This window comes from Piliocolobus tephrosceles, chromosome 21 (assembly GCF_002776525.5).
Source record: "Piliocolobus tephrosceles isolate RC106 chromosome 21, ASM277652v3, whole genome shotgun sequence".
NCBI lineage: Eukaryota > Metazoa > Chordata > Mammalia > Primates > Cercopithecidae > Piliocolobus > Piliocolobus tephrosceles.
Window position 1 is genome coordinate 10,051,345 of NC_045454.1, and position 15,715 is coordinate 10,067,059.

The window sequence follows — 15,715 nt, forward strand, 5'->3', positions numbered from 1 at the left end:
CTTTCTCTTCATCCATCAACCTGCTTCTTCTTCTTTTTTTTTCTTTTTTGGAATTAGAGGATGGAGTTTCGCTTTGTCATCCAGGCTACAGTGCAGTGGCATGACTTCAGCTCACAGCAACCTCTGCCTCCCAGGTTCAAGCAATTCTCCTACCTCAGCCTCCCAAGTAGCTGGGACCACAGACACATGCCACCACACCCAGCTAATTTTTGTATATTTTAGGAGAGACAGGGTTTCACCAGGTTGGCCAGGCTAGTGTTGAATTCCTGGCCTCAGGTGATCCACCTACCTCGGCCTCCCAAAGTGCTGGGATTACAGGCATGAGCCACTGTGCCCAGCCCACATTAATCTGCTAAGGGATTTTTGGATCTCGTATGGCTAATAATAAAGGGAAACTGATTGAAGAAATACTTGCAGAGTGGGAAACTGATGACTTGCAATGCAATGATGAGTGACATGAAACAAAGATGTTAAAGGCGAGGATGGGTGGCTCCGAAAACGTGCAATGTCTTAGCACACTTGGTCTTCATAAAGTATCAACAATAATAGCAGAAAGGCAGTGTGCCAAAGACCACCCATTATGTTGTAGAATATAGTCAAGATCTGTAAAAGATGTTCAAACAAGAAGGAAAGAGGTCCCAGCACTTTGGGAGACCGAGGCGGGTGGATCACCTGAGGTCAGGAGTTCAAGACCAGCCTGGCCAACATGGTGAAATCCCATCTCTACTAAAAATACAAAAATTAACTGGGTCTGCTAGCGCACGCCTGTGGTCCTAGCTACTTGGGAGGCTGAGGCAGGAGAATTGCTTGAACTCAGGAGCCGAAAAAACCCCAGGCCCCCCCAAAAAGGAAAAAAAAAAAAAAACCCAACTAAAAAAAAAAAAAAAAAAAAAAAAGAAAAGAAAAAAGAAATATTAGAAATAAGTGAAGGCAACAGTCATTTCCAAAGACTAGGATTCCCCAAAGGTATTTTTAAAGTCTTGGATAGGCTTTTATTTCATAAGAGCTTCTAATTTGACAGTTGTTGACGTTTTTGACAGTTTATTGCGGGGAGGGCTATCTTTTGCCACTTTTTTCCAAAGGAGATTCCATCTTACTGAGAAAAAAAAAAAAGGAGATGAAAAGATAGCCCATTTTCCACAATTTTTTTCTGAGACAGGGTCTCACTCTGTTGCCCAGACTAGAGTGCAGTGGTGCGATGACAGCTCATGGCAGCCTCAAACTCCTGGACTCAAACGATCCTCCTACCTCAGCCTCCCAAAGTGCTGGGACAGCAGGCATATGCCACCATGCTCGGCTAATTTGTTAATTTTTTTTTTTACAGATAGGGGTCTCATTATGTTTCCCAGGCTGGTCTCAAACTCCTGGTTGCAAACGATCCCTCCACCATAGCCTACCAAAGCACTAGGATTGCAGACGTGAGCCACTGTGCCCAGTCCCTCTTCTAAGAATAGTAACTAAGGGCCAGGTGAGGTGGCTCACACCTGTAATCCCAGCACTCTGGGAGGCCAAGGTGGGTGAATCACCTTGTTCGAGACCAGCCTGACCAACATGGTGAAACCCTGTCTCTACTAAAAATACAAAAATTAGCCAGGTGTGGTGGCAGGCTCCTGTAATCCCATTTACTAGGGAGGGTAAGGCAGGAGAATCGCTTGAACCTGGGAGGTGGAGGTTGCAGTGAGCCAAGATCGCACCATTGCACTCCAGCCTGGGCAACAAGAGCAAAATTCTGTCTAAAAAAAGAAAAAAAAGGAACAGTAACTGAGAACACACTGTGTTTCAGAATTCATAATTAATCTAATTTTTCATAGTTGGAAATGTAGGTGTCCATAATGCTGCACCGCTTATTCCTCAGAACTTCAAAGCCATCTGCAGCCCATTAGGTTAATTGCCAAGGGCCTCCAGAGGACAGTGGCCCACGTCGAAGGTTTGTGGAGGGTTATATTAGGGAAGCAAACCTGCTTTTCCAGGAAGCCTCCCTGGGCCTCTCCAGGGGATTCTTGAGCCCTGGCTGACAAAGACCAGGAAGATCTGAGATACAGGTAAACCTGCGACTGCTCATGGGCTCCCTGAGGGTTCTCTCTTCATGGAAACGACCTGAAATTCCTCAGCCTGCATCTTCCCTGTCTGTTATTTTAAGTGTTTCTTCCTATGCAAGGTAGATAGGTTAACTGTGGAGCAGAGCGAGAGCAAGGAAGGAGGGAGAAGTTGCGGATGAAAGATGAAAGAAGGGCCGGGCGCGGTGGCTCAAGCCTGTAATCCCAGCACTTTGGGAGGCCGAGACGGGCGGATCACGAGGTCAGGAGATCGAGACCATCCTGGCTAACACGGTGAAACCCCGTCTCTACTAAAAATACAAAAAAAAAACTAGCCGGGCGACGTGGTGGGCGCCTGTAGTCCCAGCTACTCGGGAGGCTGAGGCAGGAGAATGGCGTAAACCCGGGAGGAGGAGCTTGCGGTGAGCTGAGATCTGGCCATTGCACTCCAGTCTGGGCAACGGAGCGAGACTCCGCCTCAAAAAAAAAAAAAGAAAAAAAGAAAGATGAAAGAAGAGGAGGAGGAGGGGGAAGAGGGGAAGGAGGAGGCAGGGAAGGAGGTGGAAGAGGGAAGAAGAGGAGGAGAGGAAGGAGGAGGAGGGGGAGGAAGAGGGGGAGGAGGGAGAGAAGGAGGGGAATGAGGGAGAGTAGGAAGAAGGAGGAGGAGAGGAGGAGGAGGGGGAGGAGGAAGAGGAGGAGGAGGGGGAGGAGGAGGGGAGAAGACGAGGAAGAGGGGGAGGAAGAGGGTGAGGAGGAGGGGGAGACAGAGGGAGGAGGGGGAGGAGGAGAATGAGGGGGAGGAGGGGAAGAAAGGAGAAAAGGAGGAGAGGGAAGAAGAGGAGGGGGGAGGAGGAGGAGTAAGGGAAGAAGAAGGAGGAGGAAAGGAAGGAGGAGGAGGAGAGGAGAACGAGAAGGGAGAAAAAGAATGATGAGGAGGAAAAGGTAAAAAGGGAGAGGGACAAGGAAGAAGTAGGGAGGAGGGAAAGAGAGGAGGGGACAGGGAGGGGAAGTGGTTGTGGTTAGTTCCAGGGGCTATAAAATCCTGGAGATCAGCGGGTCGACCACGAGTGTCTGACAGGAGCATGGCCGGGCACATAGGGCTCCTGCTGGTTTGGGTCTGCCTGTTTCGCGGTGTGGTCGGCAGTGTGGTCGGCGGTCTATTCAACGTTCTAGAAGAAGGTGAGGTGCCAGGTGACCCTGGCTGGGGACGGAGTCCTGCATATCTGCTGCTGTATATAATCAAATCCCAGTCGCCACAGAGGGCAACAGTCCCCCTTGCTTTAAGTACCTTAAGAAAGAAAAAGATACTCTCCCTTTCAGGTCAGAAACACAATCCATGAGTAAATATTTTTTTAAAAAATAAGAAAGTTCAGCGAATAAAAGAACGAAAGACTAAGAATGTAAATTGGAAAATCCTAGTGACATGTTACTTGAAAACCATATGTCTCCTCCCTTTATGCTAGGAGATTTTAAATGTCTCATGCAGAGGTTTTGAAAATGAGACTGATTTTCGTAAAGTTGATTTTATTCCTTTTCCAAAGTCGTGTTGCCTGTAACAATTATGAAGCAAAAATATAAAAATAAGAACGGAATTCACTATGGATGCATCTGATACATTCGATAAGGACTAAGCATAGTTTCAAAAACAATTTTTTATGGAATGACCAAGAATAATGATCTTGCATATATTTCTTTTAAGTATTCTTCAGGACATCTTTGCATTAAAAAAAAAATAACACTGTGCTTGCTATTTTTTTAAAAAAGAACAGAAAAGAAAAAAGATACTCCCAATGTAACTATGACCACTGCTTTCTTATCCAGTAGAGTTATTTTGTACTTATTGAAAAATAACACTGTACCTGGCCACAGGTTTTTTTTTTTTTTTTTTTTTTTTTGTAATCAGACATCATGTTTGTCGATACATAAAAAGGAATATAGATAAGTGAGAAAAAGCTAATTAAGATGATCCTAAATCTTCTCCACTGTCAATGTCTGGTCTCCTGAATTATGGATGTCATAATTACTTTTCCACATAATACTTGTGCCATTCAGAGCCTTAGAGATGAAGCATTTCTCTTAAGAATGCATCAGAGAATAAAAACTCATGAACCCCGGGCTTGTTAGCCTGTATGTTAAATGATGTGGTGCTAGTCTCCTTTTGCTCTGCAGAACTGTTGCCTGTTCACTATCTCCCTCTTTCTCCCTTGCAAGCATCTGCCTAGTGGGCTTATTGTCTCTCTCTCTCTCTCTTTTTTTTTTTTTTTTTTTTTTTTGAGATGGAGTCTTGCTCTGTCACCCCGGCTGGAGTGCAGTAGAATGATCTCAGCTCACTGCAAGCTCAGCCTCCCAGATTTGAGCAATTCTCCTGCCTCAGCCTCCCGAGTAGCTAGGACTAAAGGCACATGCCACCACGACCAGCTAATTTTTGTATTTTTAGTAGAGACCAGGTTCCACCATGTTGGCCAAGCTGGTCTCGAACCCCTGACCTCAGGTGATCCGCCTACCTCAGCCTCCCAAAGTGCTGGGATTATAGGCAGGAGCCACCACACCCGGCCTATTGTCTCTTAAGAGTTTCTTTTGAGCAAACTGCAAGTTTTTTACACTGGTTTCTTGAGTAGCAAACTGCAAGTTTTTTGCACTGATTGTATTCAATACAGACAATAATAACTGGGTCCCCACAGCAATCCAGCTTGCAGATAATAAGATGTCATCACAAATAATGGGAAGGTATGAACTCATAGACATCTAGGGCTCAAAGTCTTGCTTGAGGCCATTGGCTAAGCTTGGTTGGAACCCAGAGATGCTGGGGGAAGTCTGGACTCCTGAGTTTGCCAGGAGCAGTCAAGTGGGACAGAGGAGGGGAAGGGAATCTTCAGTTCTTGGTGAGTGGGGATGTACGAGAGCTCTCAGCTATGGTTCTCTCTCATCCTCATCAGGGGAGCATTGCATTTTAGTGTTTTAGAAGCAGTGACAGGCTGGGTGTAGTGGCTCACGCCTGTAATCCCAGCACTTTGGGAGGCTGAGGTGGGTGGATCACGAGGTCAGGAGTTCAAGACCAGCCTGGCCAACATGGTGAAACTCCATCTCTGCTAAAAATACAAAACTGAGCTGGGCGTGGTGGCAGGTGCCTGTAATCCCAGCTACACAGGAGGCTGAGGCAGGAGAATCGCTTGAACCCAAGAGGCGGAAGTTATAGTGATTCGAGATCATGCCATTGCACTCCAGCCTGGGCAACAAGAGCAAGATTCAGTCTCAAAAACAAACAAACAAAAAATAAAATATAATAATAAAAATAGTGACCTGATAGGTTTGCTAGATGCACAGGACGCAAAGACTAAACAGCATGAGCATCTCCACTCATGAGCATACGACATGCACCCCCATCGCTTCCCACTAGTGCACGATCTAGTGGGAAGGCAGAAGAGGAAAGAGACCGTGTGTGTGGCACATGCTGAATCGGCTATACGCCTGCCCTGAAAAAGAAAAAGTGGTAGAACTGGCAAGACTTCACAAAGGACTTGATTGGGTGATCTTGTTCCAGGGCTAAAAATTTGCCATGTCCAAAATGTAATTACTGTTCCAAGTTGATGGGTTGTCTAAGGGATTACATGGGAGTGGGGTCCCTTGCAGGGAGAACTGTCCAGGTATGTAGATCCAACAAAGGTTTGTGTTAAAATGGGAATCTTGCATTGCAAGAGCCATTGTTTTAAAGAGGATACCACAGCTAGGAGCTCTCACGCATCCCCGCTCACCAAGAACTAAAGGTTCCTCTCGCCTCCTCCGTCCCACTCTACTCCACTCCTGGCAAGCTTAGGAGACCAGTTTTCCCTCCAGCATCTCCAGGTTCCAACCAAGCTTAGCCTGTGGCCTCGAGCAAGACTTTGAGCCCTGGTTATCTATGAGTTCCCACATCTGAAACAGGAGGATCATGATTCTTGCTGCCTCCCAGGGTTGCTGGAAGATTAAATGGGTTAGCATGCGTGACGCTCAGAACAGAACTGTCATCATTATGTCATTATTACTACTATTACAGTACCGAAAGTACTATTACAGTATTAAAGAGGCAGGATAATGGTTTGGATTTAGTAGTCGATAGTCACAGAGTGAGTTTAACTACTTTAAACGTCTCATACAAGTGGAATCATGCAATATTTATCCTTTTGTGACTGGTTTGGTTCACTTAGCAAAATATCCTCCAGGTTCATCCATGTTACCGAAAATGGCAGGATTTTCTCTTTTTAAATTTTTTTTTAATTTTTAATTTTATTTTATTGTATTTGTTTTTCGAGACAAGGTCTCACTCTGCCGCCCAGGCTGGAGTGCAGTGGCGTGATCTCAGCTCACTGCAACCTCAGCCTCCCGGGACTGAAGTAGTCTTCCAACTCAGCCTCCCAGTTCCGGTACCACAGGAGCACACCACCATGCTCAGCTAATTTTTTTTTGTAATTTTGGTAGAGATAAGATTTCGCCAAGTTGCCCACCTTGGGCAGGTCTCAAACTCCTGAGCTCAAGCGATCTGCCCACCTCCTCCTTCCAAAGTGCTGTGAGCCACCACACCCAGCCCTGCCTAAAGGTTCTTTGATCAAGGTTGTTTTGACCTAAGGAAAGGATCAACAGTAAATATATGTTCTGGCCAGGCGTAGGTCAAGACGGGAGGATTACTTGAGCCCAGGAATTTGAGACCAGCCTGGGAAACAAAGTGGGACCCAGTCTCTACAGCAAATTTTGAAAATTAGCCAGTTATGGTACTGCGTGCCTATAGTTCCAGCTACTTGGGAGGCTGAGGCAAGAGAATCACTTGAGCCTGGGAAGTCAAGGTTGCAGTGAGCTATGATAGCGTCACTGTTCTCCAACCTGGGTGACAGAGTGAGATTCTGTCTCAAAAAAAAAAAAAAAAAAAAAAAAAAAAAGTACATGTATACATGTTCTTACACAAAGAACAGTAGATAAAATAGAAATTTTAGGGACATTCTGAGAATGGGGTTAATCAGAAACCAACATGGCGAATTAGCATCCAAGACAGAGGTGCTTTAGCCTCCACAAACTGTATTGTCTCGTGATGCTCAAATTCTTCGTCTTCATCCTCACTGTCTGGGGTTGCATTGCATAGCGTCCTTCCAAAATTCATGTTTACCAGAGATCTGTGAATATGACTGTATTTGACATAGGTCTTTGCAGACGTACTTAATGAAGATGCAGTCATAACGGGTAAGCGTTGACCCTAATCCAATGACTGGTATCTTTTTAAGAAGAGGAAACAGACACACACAGGGAAGACAGCCACGCATAGTCAGAAGCAGAGATTAAAGTGATGCTGCCACAAGCCACAGAATGCCACAGCCTGCCAGCAGACACCAAAAGCAAGGAGGGAGGCACGGAACAGTTTCTTCCTCTGAGCTCCTAAGAAAGAACCAACCCTGGCATTTTGGCCTTCTGGCCTCCAGATCTATGAGACAATAAATGTCTATTGCTCCAGACCAAACAGTCTATGGTACTTTGTCTAGATTTTTTTTTTTAGATAGGGGCTCACTCTGTCACCCAGGTTGGAGTGCAATGGCACAATCATGGCTCACTGCAGTCTTGACCTCCCAGGCTCAAGTGATCCTCCTGCCTCAGCCTCCCAAGTAGCTGGGACTACAGAGCGCACACCACCATGCCCAGCTAATTTTTGTGTCTTTATTTATTGTAGAGATGGGGTCTTGCTATGTTGCCCGGGCTGGTCTCAAACTCCTGGGTTCAAGCAATCCTCCTGGCTCAGCCTCCAAAAGTGCTGGGATTACAAGCTAAATCACCATGCCCGACCAGTAAATTTCTACAACACAAAACCAAGGAAGAGGCAATCACAGAGGCCACGTGTCTCTCCTGTCTGTGGGATGAGCCTCCCATGGTTTGGTACCCGAGGACCCCAACTCCTCCCCATTCATTGTTACTGCTCTTCATCAGTGCTCTTCCAGGCCTTCTGACATTCTCCAGATTCGAAACTTTTGACTTCCATCTTGTGCTGTATTCCTGGTCTTTGAACATAGAATGGAACAGCAAGTGCAGCCCTTTGGGAAGACTCCTGACCCAGCTCTTGAATCCAAACAAGAATCTTGGCCAAGATAGGATCGTAGGACTACCATGTAGCAGGCTACAGCAATTCCCCATGATAGGCAGGCGACTGCAGCTTTTCTTCCCTAGTCTGTTCGACCAGCTTCCCCAAGCTCCCTCCTCTGGGGCTCCACAACTTGGAAGAATAAAGTCTGATAAACTATATCCTCCTGTGGACAACTGCAAGGATGCCAATACATACTGTTGAAGATGCTGAAATTCACGGCTCAGCCTCCGGAAAAGTGGTCAGGTTCAGGGGACCTCATAAGCTCCTGAACACATTTCACAGGCTTTCATTTTATTTACATTCACTTACTCTTTTCCTTTTTTTTTTTTTTTTTAACGAAGTCTTGCTCTGTCACTCACGCTGGAGTGCAGTGATGTGATCTCAGCTCACTGCAACCTCCACCTCCTGGGTCCAAGCGATTCTCCTGCCTCAGCCTCCCAAGTAGCTGGGATTACAGGCACACACCAGCATGCCCAGATAATTTTTGTATTTTTAGTAGAGACGGGGTTTCACCATGTTGGCCAGGCTGGTCTAGAACTCCTGACCTCAGGTGATCCGCCCACCTCGGCCTCCCAAAGTACTGGGATTACAGGTGTGAACCACCAGGCCTGGTCCACTTATTCTTTTTCTAATGTGCTTCCTCTCTTTATATCTCTGAAGAACTTTTAACATTTCTTTCAAGGCAGGTTCTCTGGTAGCAAATTCCTTCAACGTTTGTTTGTCTGAGAATCTTTGTCTTTCTTTCTCCTTCACTTTTGAAGAATAATTTTGCAGGGTACAGAATTCTAGATTGAAGATTTTTTTCTCTCAACACTCTAAATGCTTCATTCTTATCTGCATGGTTTCTGGAGAGAAGTTGGATATAATTCTTATCTTTGCTTCTCTGTAGGTAAGGTATTTTTTCCCCCTCTGGCTTCTTTCAAAAGATTTTTCTTTAAAAAAGTTTTATTTTAGATGCAGGGGGTACACGTGCAGATTTGTTACATGAGTATATTGCATAAATGGTGAGGTTTGGGATTCAGTTGAAGCCATCACCCAAATAATGAACATAGTGCCCAATAGGTAGTTTTCTTTTTCCCTTTTTTTTTTTTTTTTTTTTTTTTTGACACAGAGCCTTGTATTGCCCAGGCTGGAGTGCAGTGGCGCGATCTTGGCTCACTGCAACCTCTGCCTACCAGATTCAAGCAATTCTCCTGCTTCGGTCTCCCAAGTAGCTGGGATTACAGGCGCCCACCACCACGCCCAGCTAATTTTTGTATTTTTAGTAGAGGCAGGATTTCACCATGTTGGCCAGGCTGGTCTTGAACTCCTGACCTCATGATCCGCCTACCTCAGCCTCCCAAAAGTACTGGGATTACAGGTGTGAGCCACTGCGCCCAGCCATCAATAGGTAGTTTTCAAGCCTGGGTCCCCTCCTTACCTCCCCACTTCTGTAATCTTCAGTGTCTCTTGTTCCCATCTTTGTGTCCCTGTGCACACAGTGTTTAGTTCCCACTTATAGGTGAGAACATGTGGTATTTGGTTTTCTGTTTCCGCATTAATTTGCTTAGGATAATGACCTCCAGCTTCATCCATGTTGCTAAAAAGGACATGATTTTGTTCTTTTTTGTGGCTGTATAAAACAATTTTGATTTGGTTTATCTGAAAAAGTGAGACTCATTTTTATTTCAAATAAGGGTATTTTTAAAACCTTATATATTATAACAGAATTTAGCTTGAATTATGACCAAAGGTGAGTTATTGAGAATGAAAAGAATTGGGATGCAGGACTTTTCTGACAAAATTGTTATGATTTTCCAGTGCATAGCTTTGTCTTCTTCCATTTTACACTTTCCTCAAAGGATCATAAAGAAAGCCAGTTTTGTATAAGTATTCTAAGACTAATTCTAGGACTATATTAATTTTTAGAGGACCTTCTTAATCCTTTGAAATTAATATATACACACATATATATTTAATTCGGCATATATATATATATATGTTTTCTTCAAGCCAGGCATGGTGACTCACACCTGTAATCCCAGCACTTTGGGAGGCCAAGACGGGTGGATCACCTGAGGTCAGGAGTTTGGGTCCAGCCTGGCCAACATGGCAAAACCCTGTCTCTACCAAAAATACAAGAATTAGCCAGGCGTGGTGGTGCACACCTGTAGTCCCAGCTACTTGGGAGGCAGAGGCAGGAGACTCAGCTGGTGATTCTAACATGCAACAAAGCTTGTGAACCATCGTGCTGGTCCATTATAACTATTTCTTAAATAATATATGCCTAAGGAAACACGTTTTAATTTCAAGCCACAATGGCAGCCAGGACAATTTAGCTGAAAAACAAGCCTGTGGAAAGAATAAACATGAGCAAATAGCAAAATAATCAGTAATAAATAAAATATACACAACAAATTCGAATTAAAATCATTGCTTTTGCAAAAATCTTTTCAAAAAATAAAAAAATTAAGTCATTGCTCTTTTAGGTGTAATCTACAAATTTGATGAACTAGTTATGAACACAGATTATGTTGAGTTATAATGCTTTAATATGAGAGATATCTACAAACTACATTACAGTATGTGTATGTTCTCTTAACCAAACATGACATTTGTAAATTTACTTGTTGGTAAATTGTGCTTTTCTGTCTTACATCATTTTAATGGTTATTAAGTATCATCTATTATGGGTTATTTGGGAAAAAAATCAAATCTTTCACCCTGTATTTATTCTACAATTCATTCTATGTTGTATTTCATCCTAAAGTTATGACTGTTCTTAAAGCCTCAATTAAATGAACTTTGTAACAGTTATTTAATATTTAACTAAACACATGCTGGTTTTGAATCAAATAGCCTTTGCATAAAACCACTTCATCAGGAACCATGCAAAGTAACAAAACAAAAAATTCAAGTCCTAAGGAGGGGGAGGTAAATATTACAGGTTTAATGGCTCATGAAGGAACAATGGTTGAAAAATGCTGCTTTAAGAAAAAAAAAAGTAAAGCTATCAGGCAATTTTCTTTGTTCCAAGAATATTAGGATATTCAAACTGGGGAGGACTTGACATCCTAATGTTCTCTCTCCATTTTATAGCAGAGTAAACTGAGGGCAGATGGTTGGTAAGTGGTTGAGCCTGTGCCAGGGTTTGGGCTATTACTTCCTACTGAACCAACCTCTCCAGGGAGGATTCGAATTGAATTGTCATATGCTTAGCTTTTTTAATTTAATGGAACTTTACATTTCTGAACTTTGTCTCTAAGATGATGGAAACAATGCTTGCTTCACAAAATTGTTCTGATAAGTTAAATAAAATATAGTACGCAGGATAGAGAAGATGCTCAGGGCATTTATTTGCATTTCCTACATACCTCAGAGGTATCATTCTTATTTTTCCCTCCTAGAGGAAGAAGTTTCCATTTTGAAAGTGACAACTCTAAAGACATGAATCTCTAATAGTAGAATTCAGGTATTCAGTGAGAAGTGGTGACAAAAATAAAAATCTATAGTGTTCCATATCAGAAACCTATGATGAAGTAGTTTATTTTATAGGAAAATATGAGAAAAGTAAATAATTTCCTTTGCCTGCTGAATTTTTTGTTTTAAGAATAATTTTAATCATTCCTATCCTTTAATAATATTTGAAAAATACAGTTAAAGCAAAAGAAAAATAAGAAATCACCCACAATCACACTACTAAAAATAAGCTTTATTGAACTTTGATGCCTAACTTTCAAAACAGTATTATTCTTACTAGAATAGAAATTGGTGAAATCTTTTCATTTCTTTTATTTTAAAGTGACATAAATATTTGTTCAAAATTGTGTCTTTCAGATGAATTGTCATCAACTGTGGGTAAGTTGATCAAAAAACTTTTATTAGGGTTTCTTTTAAAAGTTTTGCAATAAAACGTGAAACCATTGAATATTCCCTTTCCTGGTAAGAAATCATATTTTTCATTAAAGATTACTGTTTTATGTACTTATATATAAAGTAAATTTCATGTTTAAAATGTTAAGAAAAAAGAAGAAGAGTCCCAGCACTTTGGGAGGCCAAGGCGGGAAGAAGGCCATGAGGTCAGGAGATCGAGACCATCCTGGCTAACACGGTGAAACCCCGTCTCTACTAAAAAACTACAAAAAACTAGCTGGGTATGGTGGCAGGCACCTATGGTCCCAGCTACCTGGGAGGCTGAGGCAGGAGAATGGCCTGAACATGGGAGGCGGAGCTTGCAGTGAGCCGAGATCGCGCCACCCAACTCCAGCCTGAGTGACAGAGTGATACTCAGTCTCAAAAAAAAAAAAAAGGAAGAAGAAGTGATAAATCATAATTTTACTGTTAATTTTACTTTTGGGTGATTAAACACTTCATTACATGTAACTTCATAATGTGATTTTTAGCAAAAATCAAGTATTACGGAAAATAATGAAACAGAAAATGCCTTTTGCCACCTGAAAATGAAGTACAAATTTTACCATATCTATTTATATGCTCATCTTTATTAATGCCTACTTGATATTATAAAGCCAATTTCATTTTAAAATTCTCTCAGGGATTAATATTTTTAATTAATTCTTATTTTTTAAACTAATACTAATCATGCTGAAATAAACATTCTTAATCTAAGTGTCATTCCAATTAAAACTAGGAAAGCACAGGGGTGTTATGTTAACACTATTTTAGGTTCTAACATAAGTGATATTGTAAAAAGGAAAAAATCTATGTAAAATAACAGGCAAAAGTATTTTATGATTGTATACTTCAAATCCCTAAGAACATGAATAAAAATTATTAGTTTTAATAAAGTAATATGGCTATGTGGCTGGATACAAGATAAACATACACCAGTCAATAGTTTTTCTCTATACTGGTAAGAACCAACTGGACATTGATGGAAATGGAAAACATTCTGTTTAATATCAGTGACCAAAAAAAAGCACTTTGGAATTAAATCAGTGAGAAATGTGTAGGATTTATATAGAACAAATAAGAAAATCATATTGAAGAGCAAAAAAATACATTTTGGAAAAAAGATATTGCCACGTTCTTGGATGGAAAACATAATACCATAACAATATCACTCTTTCCCAAACTAACACTTTTATTTAATTTTATTTTACACAAGAGCACATTTTAAAGCCTAATAATAGTGAAATAAATGTCAGCTCTAAATTTTATTTTTCAGAAACTATAACTCATTTTCCAGAAGTTGAAGGTAAGTTGATCAGAAAACTTTGATTATTAACATATATTTTCTTTTAATTTCGTAAAAATGGGGGAATCAGTAATGTTTTTCCAGTAAAAAAAAAAAAAAAAAAATATTTTCTTCTTATATAAAATGTAATATAAGTGCCTTGTAAACAGATAAGGAAAACAGAGGTATAGAAGTCACTCTGATCTTTCATCAGCACTAAATGTGTATACTCTTCAATTTCTGCCAATCCAACATGAAATAACAGATTTTAAAATTTATATAGAAAAAACATCCAATAATAATTAGAAATATTATGAACAAAGTGCTGGAGTAGAGAAATATTTCGTCTCATCAGATATTTAGACATACTAAAATATTGTAATATAAACAACATGGAATCAGCCTAGAAAGATAGAAGGAAGAGGAGGAGGAGTAGGTAGAGGAGGAGGGAGGAGAAAGAGGAGAGAAGAAAGGAAGAAATATTTTGTGATACTTGCTGTCTCCAGAGTCTGCTCATTTTACCACCATGCTTCCTTACCTCTCTAGCAATTTTAAGAAACTTTAGAGAAAATATAGAATGGATCCCAGGATATATTAGAATAATCCATGGTTTTAAGCATGACCATTTAAATGTACAGGTGGTTTATTTCATCATCAATCTGTCATTACTAAATGTGTTTGAAAGAAAATAAAGTTGCATTGCCCTTTTGCATCATATACAAAACTAAATTCTAGCTTAATCAAATTGTAAATGTAAAAGGAACAAAATTGTTTAATTTAAGAAGAAAATGGAAAATATATGTGTGGCCTAAGGACCAGCAGATCTTTTAAAGCAAGGCAGCAATCATCTGTAATACAGGTAAATATTTTTAAATTGTGTAAATGCTTCATGCTAATGAAAATTCAGGTAAAGGAGCACAATTGGTGGGAAAGATTAATTGCCATTTTCTTTGACAAAGCAATATTCATCAGTGTTAAAATTGTATACACACTTTGTCCTTGTAACCTTGCTTTGGGGATTCTATAGAAACAAACGCTTCAATACATAAGGATTTAAATACGTGAAATGTTTACTGCAGCTGTATTTACAGTGGGAAAAATCTGAATGTGGAAATACTGAATAAATTGTGATGAATCCGTATCACAGAACATGAATCAGCATTAGAAAGAAGCTAAGGCCTGACTCAGTGGCTCATGCCTGTAATCCCAACGTTTTTGGAAGCTGAGGCAGGAGGATGCTTGAGCTCAGGAGTTTGAGGCCACCCTGGCCAACATAGTGAGATCTCATCTCTACAAAAAATTTAAAGATTAGCTGGGCATGGTAGCATGCACCTGTAGTCCCAACCTACTCTGGAGGTTGAGGTGGGAAGATCGCTTGAGCTCAGGAGAATGAGGCTGCAGTGAGCCACAAAGAAGTTCGAGCGACACAATCACTTTAAGAAGATTTCTGTGATGTGTTAAGTTGGAAACTCTATTATAAAATATGATTAATTTTGAAGGGTGGCAAAAAATCATGCATGTGTGACTGTGTGTATGCACATATAACTGGATGTATCCTGTATTAACCATACAGCATATACACGAAACAATAACATATATAAGTATATATGTATAACCGTACAACATATATATACCCAGGTGACACACATACACACATGTATAGTTGTATGGGAGAAGGAGAGAAAGAGAGATGATGGAAGGAGGTGAAAATAAGAGATCCAGGGGCAGGGGGGAAGAATTGTTTGGTAGATAAATGCCCACATTTACGTTTCCATGCTTACGAGAGATTTCTGAAACTGGAGCAAATGCTAAGCAAAATTTTGAGACTATTCATACCCTGGGAAAAAAGTAGGGCAAGGGCAGGAATATAAAACAAAAGACCTTTGTCATTAGAGAGCCAAAGCTCTGCTACTGAGTGGCACAATAACATTTACTACAGTCACAGCCAATGACTCTGATTTCAAAGGGCAACAGTCCCTGGGAAGATAGTTGCTTAATAACCTCTCTCTCAACACACCCGGAAACAGAGGAAGAATTTTGTTTTCTCTAGATGGGGAGTGTGTCTTTCCATTCCACTATAAAAATGGAACCTACTATGACTGCATCAAGTCCAAGTCAAGACACAAGTGGTGCTCGTTAAATGAGACTTACGAAGGATACTGGAAGTATTGCTCTGCTGAAGGTGAGTGTCCTGCCTCTAAATACCTCAGAGCAGTAATCTCGGTCTCTGAGGCTGGGATCTGAAGAGAAGCACAAGAGGGTTCTGAAAATAGAATCCATAGCCAGTATTTTGTGATACTTGCTGTCTCCAGAGTCTGCTCATTTTACCACCATGCTTCCTTACCTCTCTAGGAATTTCAAGAAACTTTAGAGAAAATATAGAATGGATCCCAGGATATATTAGAA

The 15,715-nt window shown here is 41.1% G+C and overlaps 1 protein-coding gene across 1 annotated transcript in view; it reads left to right on the top strand.

Moving 5' to 3' along the window:
• Window positions 1-3,118: 3,118 nt before the first annotated feature.
• The window catches only part of BSPH1 (binder of sperm protein homolog 1), a 13,790-nt gene continuing 1,193 nt past the window's right edge, over window positions 3,119-15,715 (top strand). The window contains exons 1-4 of the mRNA XM_023232701.1: window positions 3,119-3,215; window positions 11,950-11,970; window positions 13,301-13,330; window positions 15,360-15,491. Of these exons, the coding sequence (XP_023088469.1) occupies window positions 3,119-3,215; window positions 11,950-11,970; window positions 13,301-13,330; window positions 15,360-15,491 (280 nt within the window). The remainder of the gene's footprint in view (window positions 3,216-11,949; window positions 11,971-13,300; window positions 13,331-15,359; window positions 15,492-15,715) is intronic.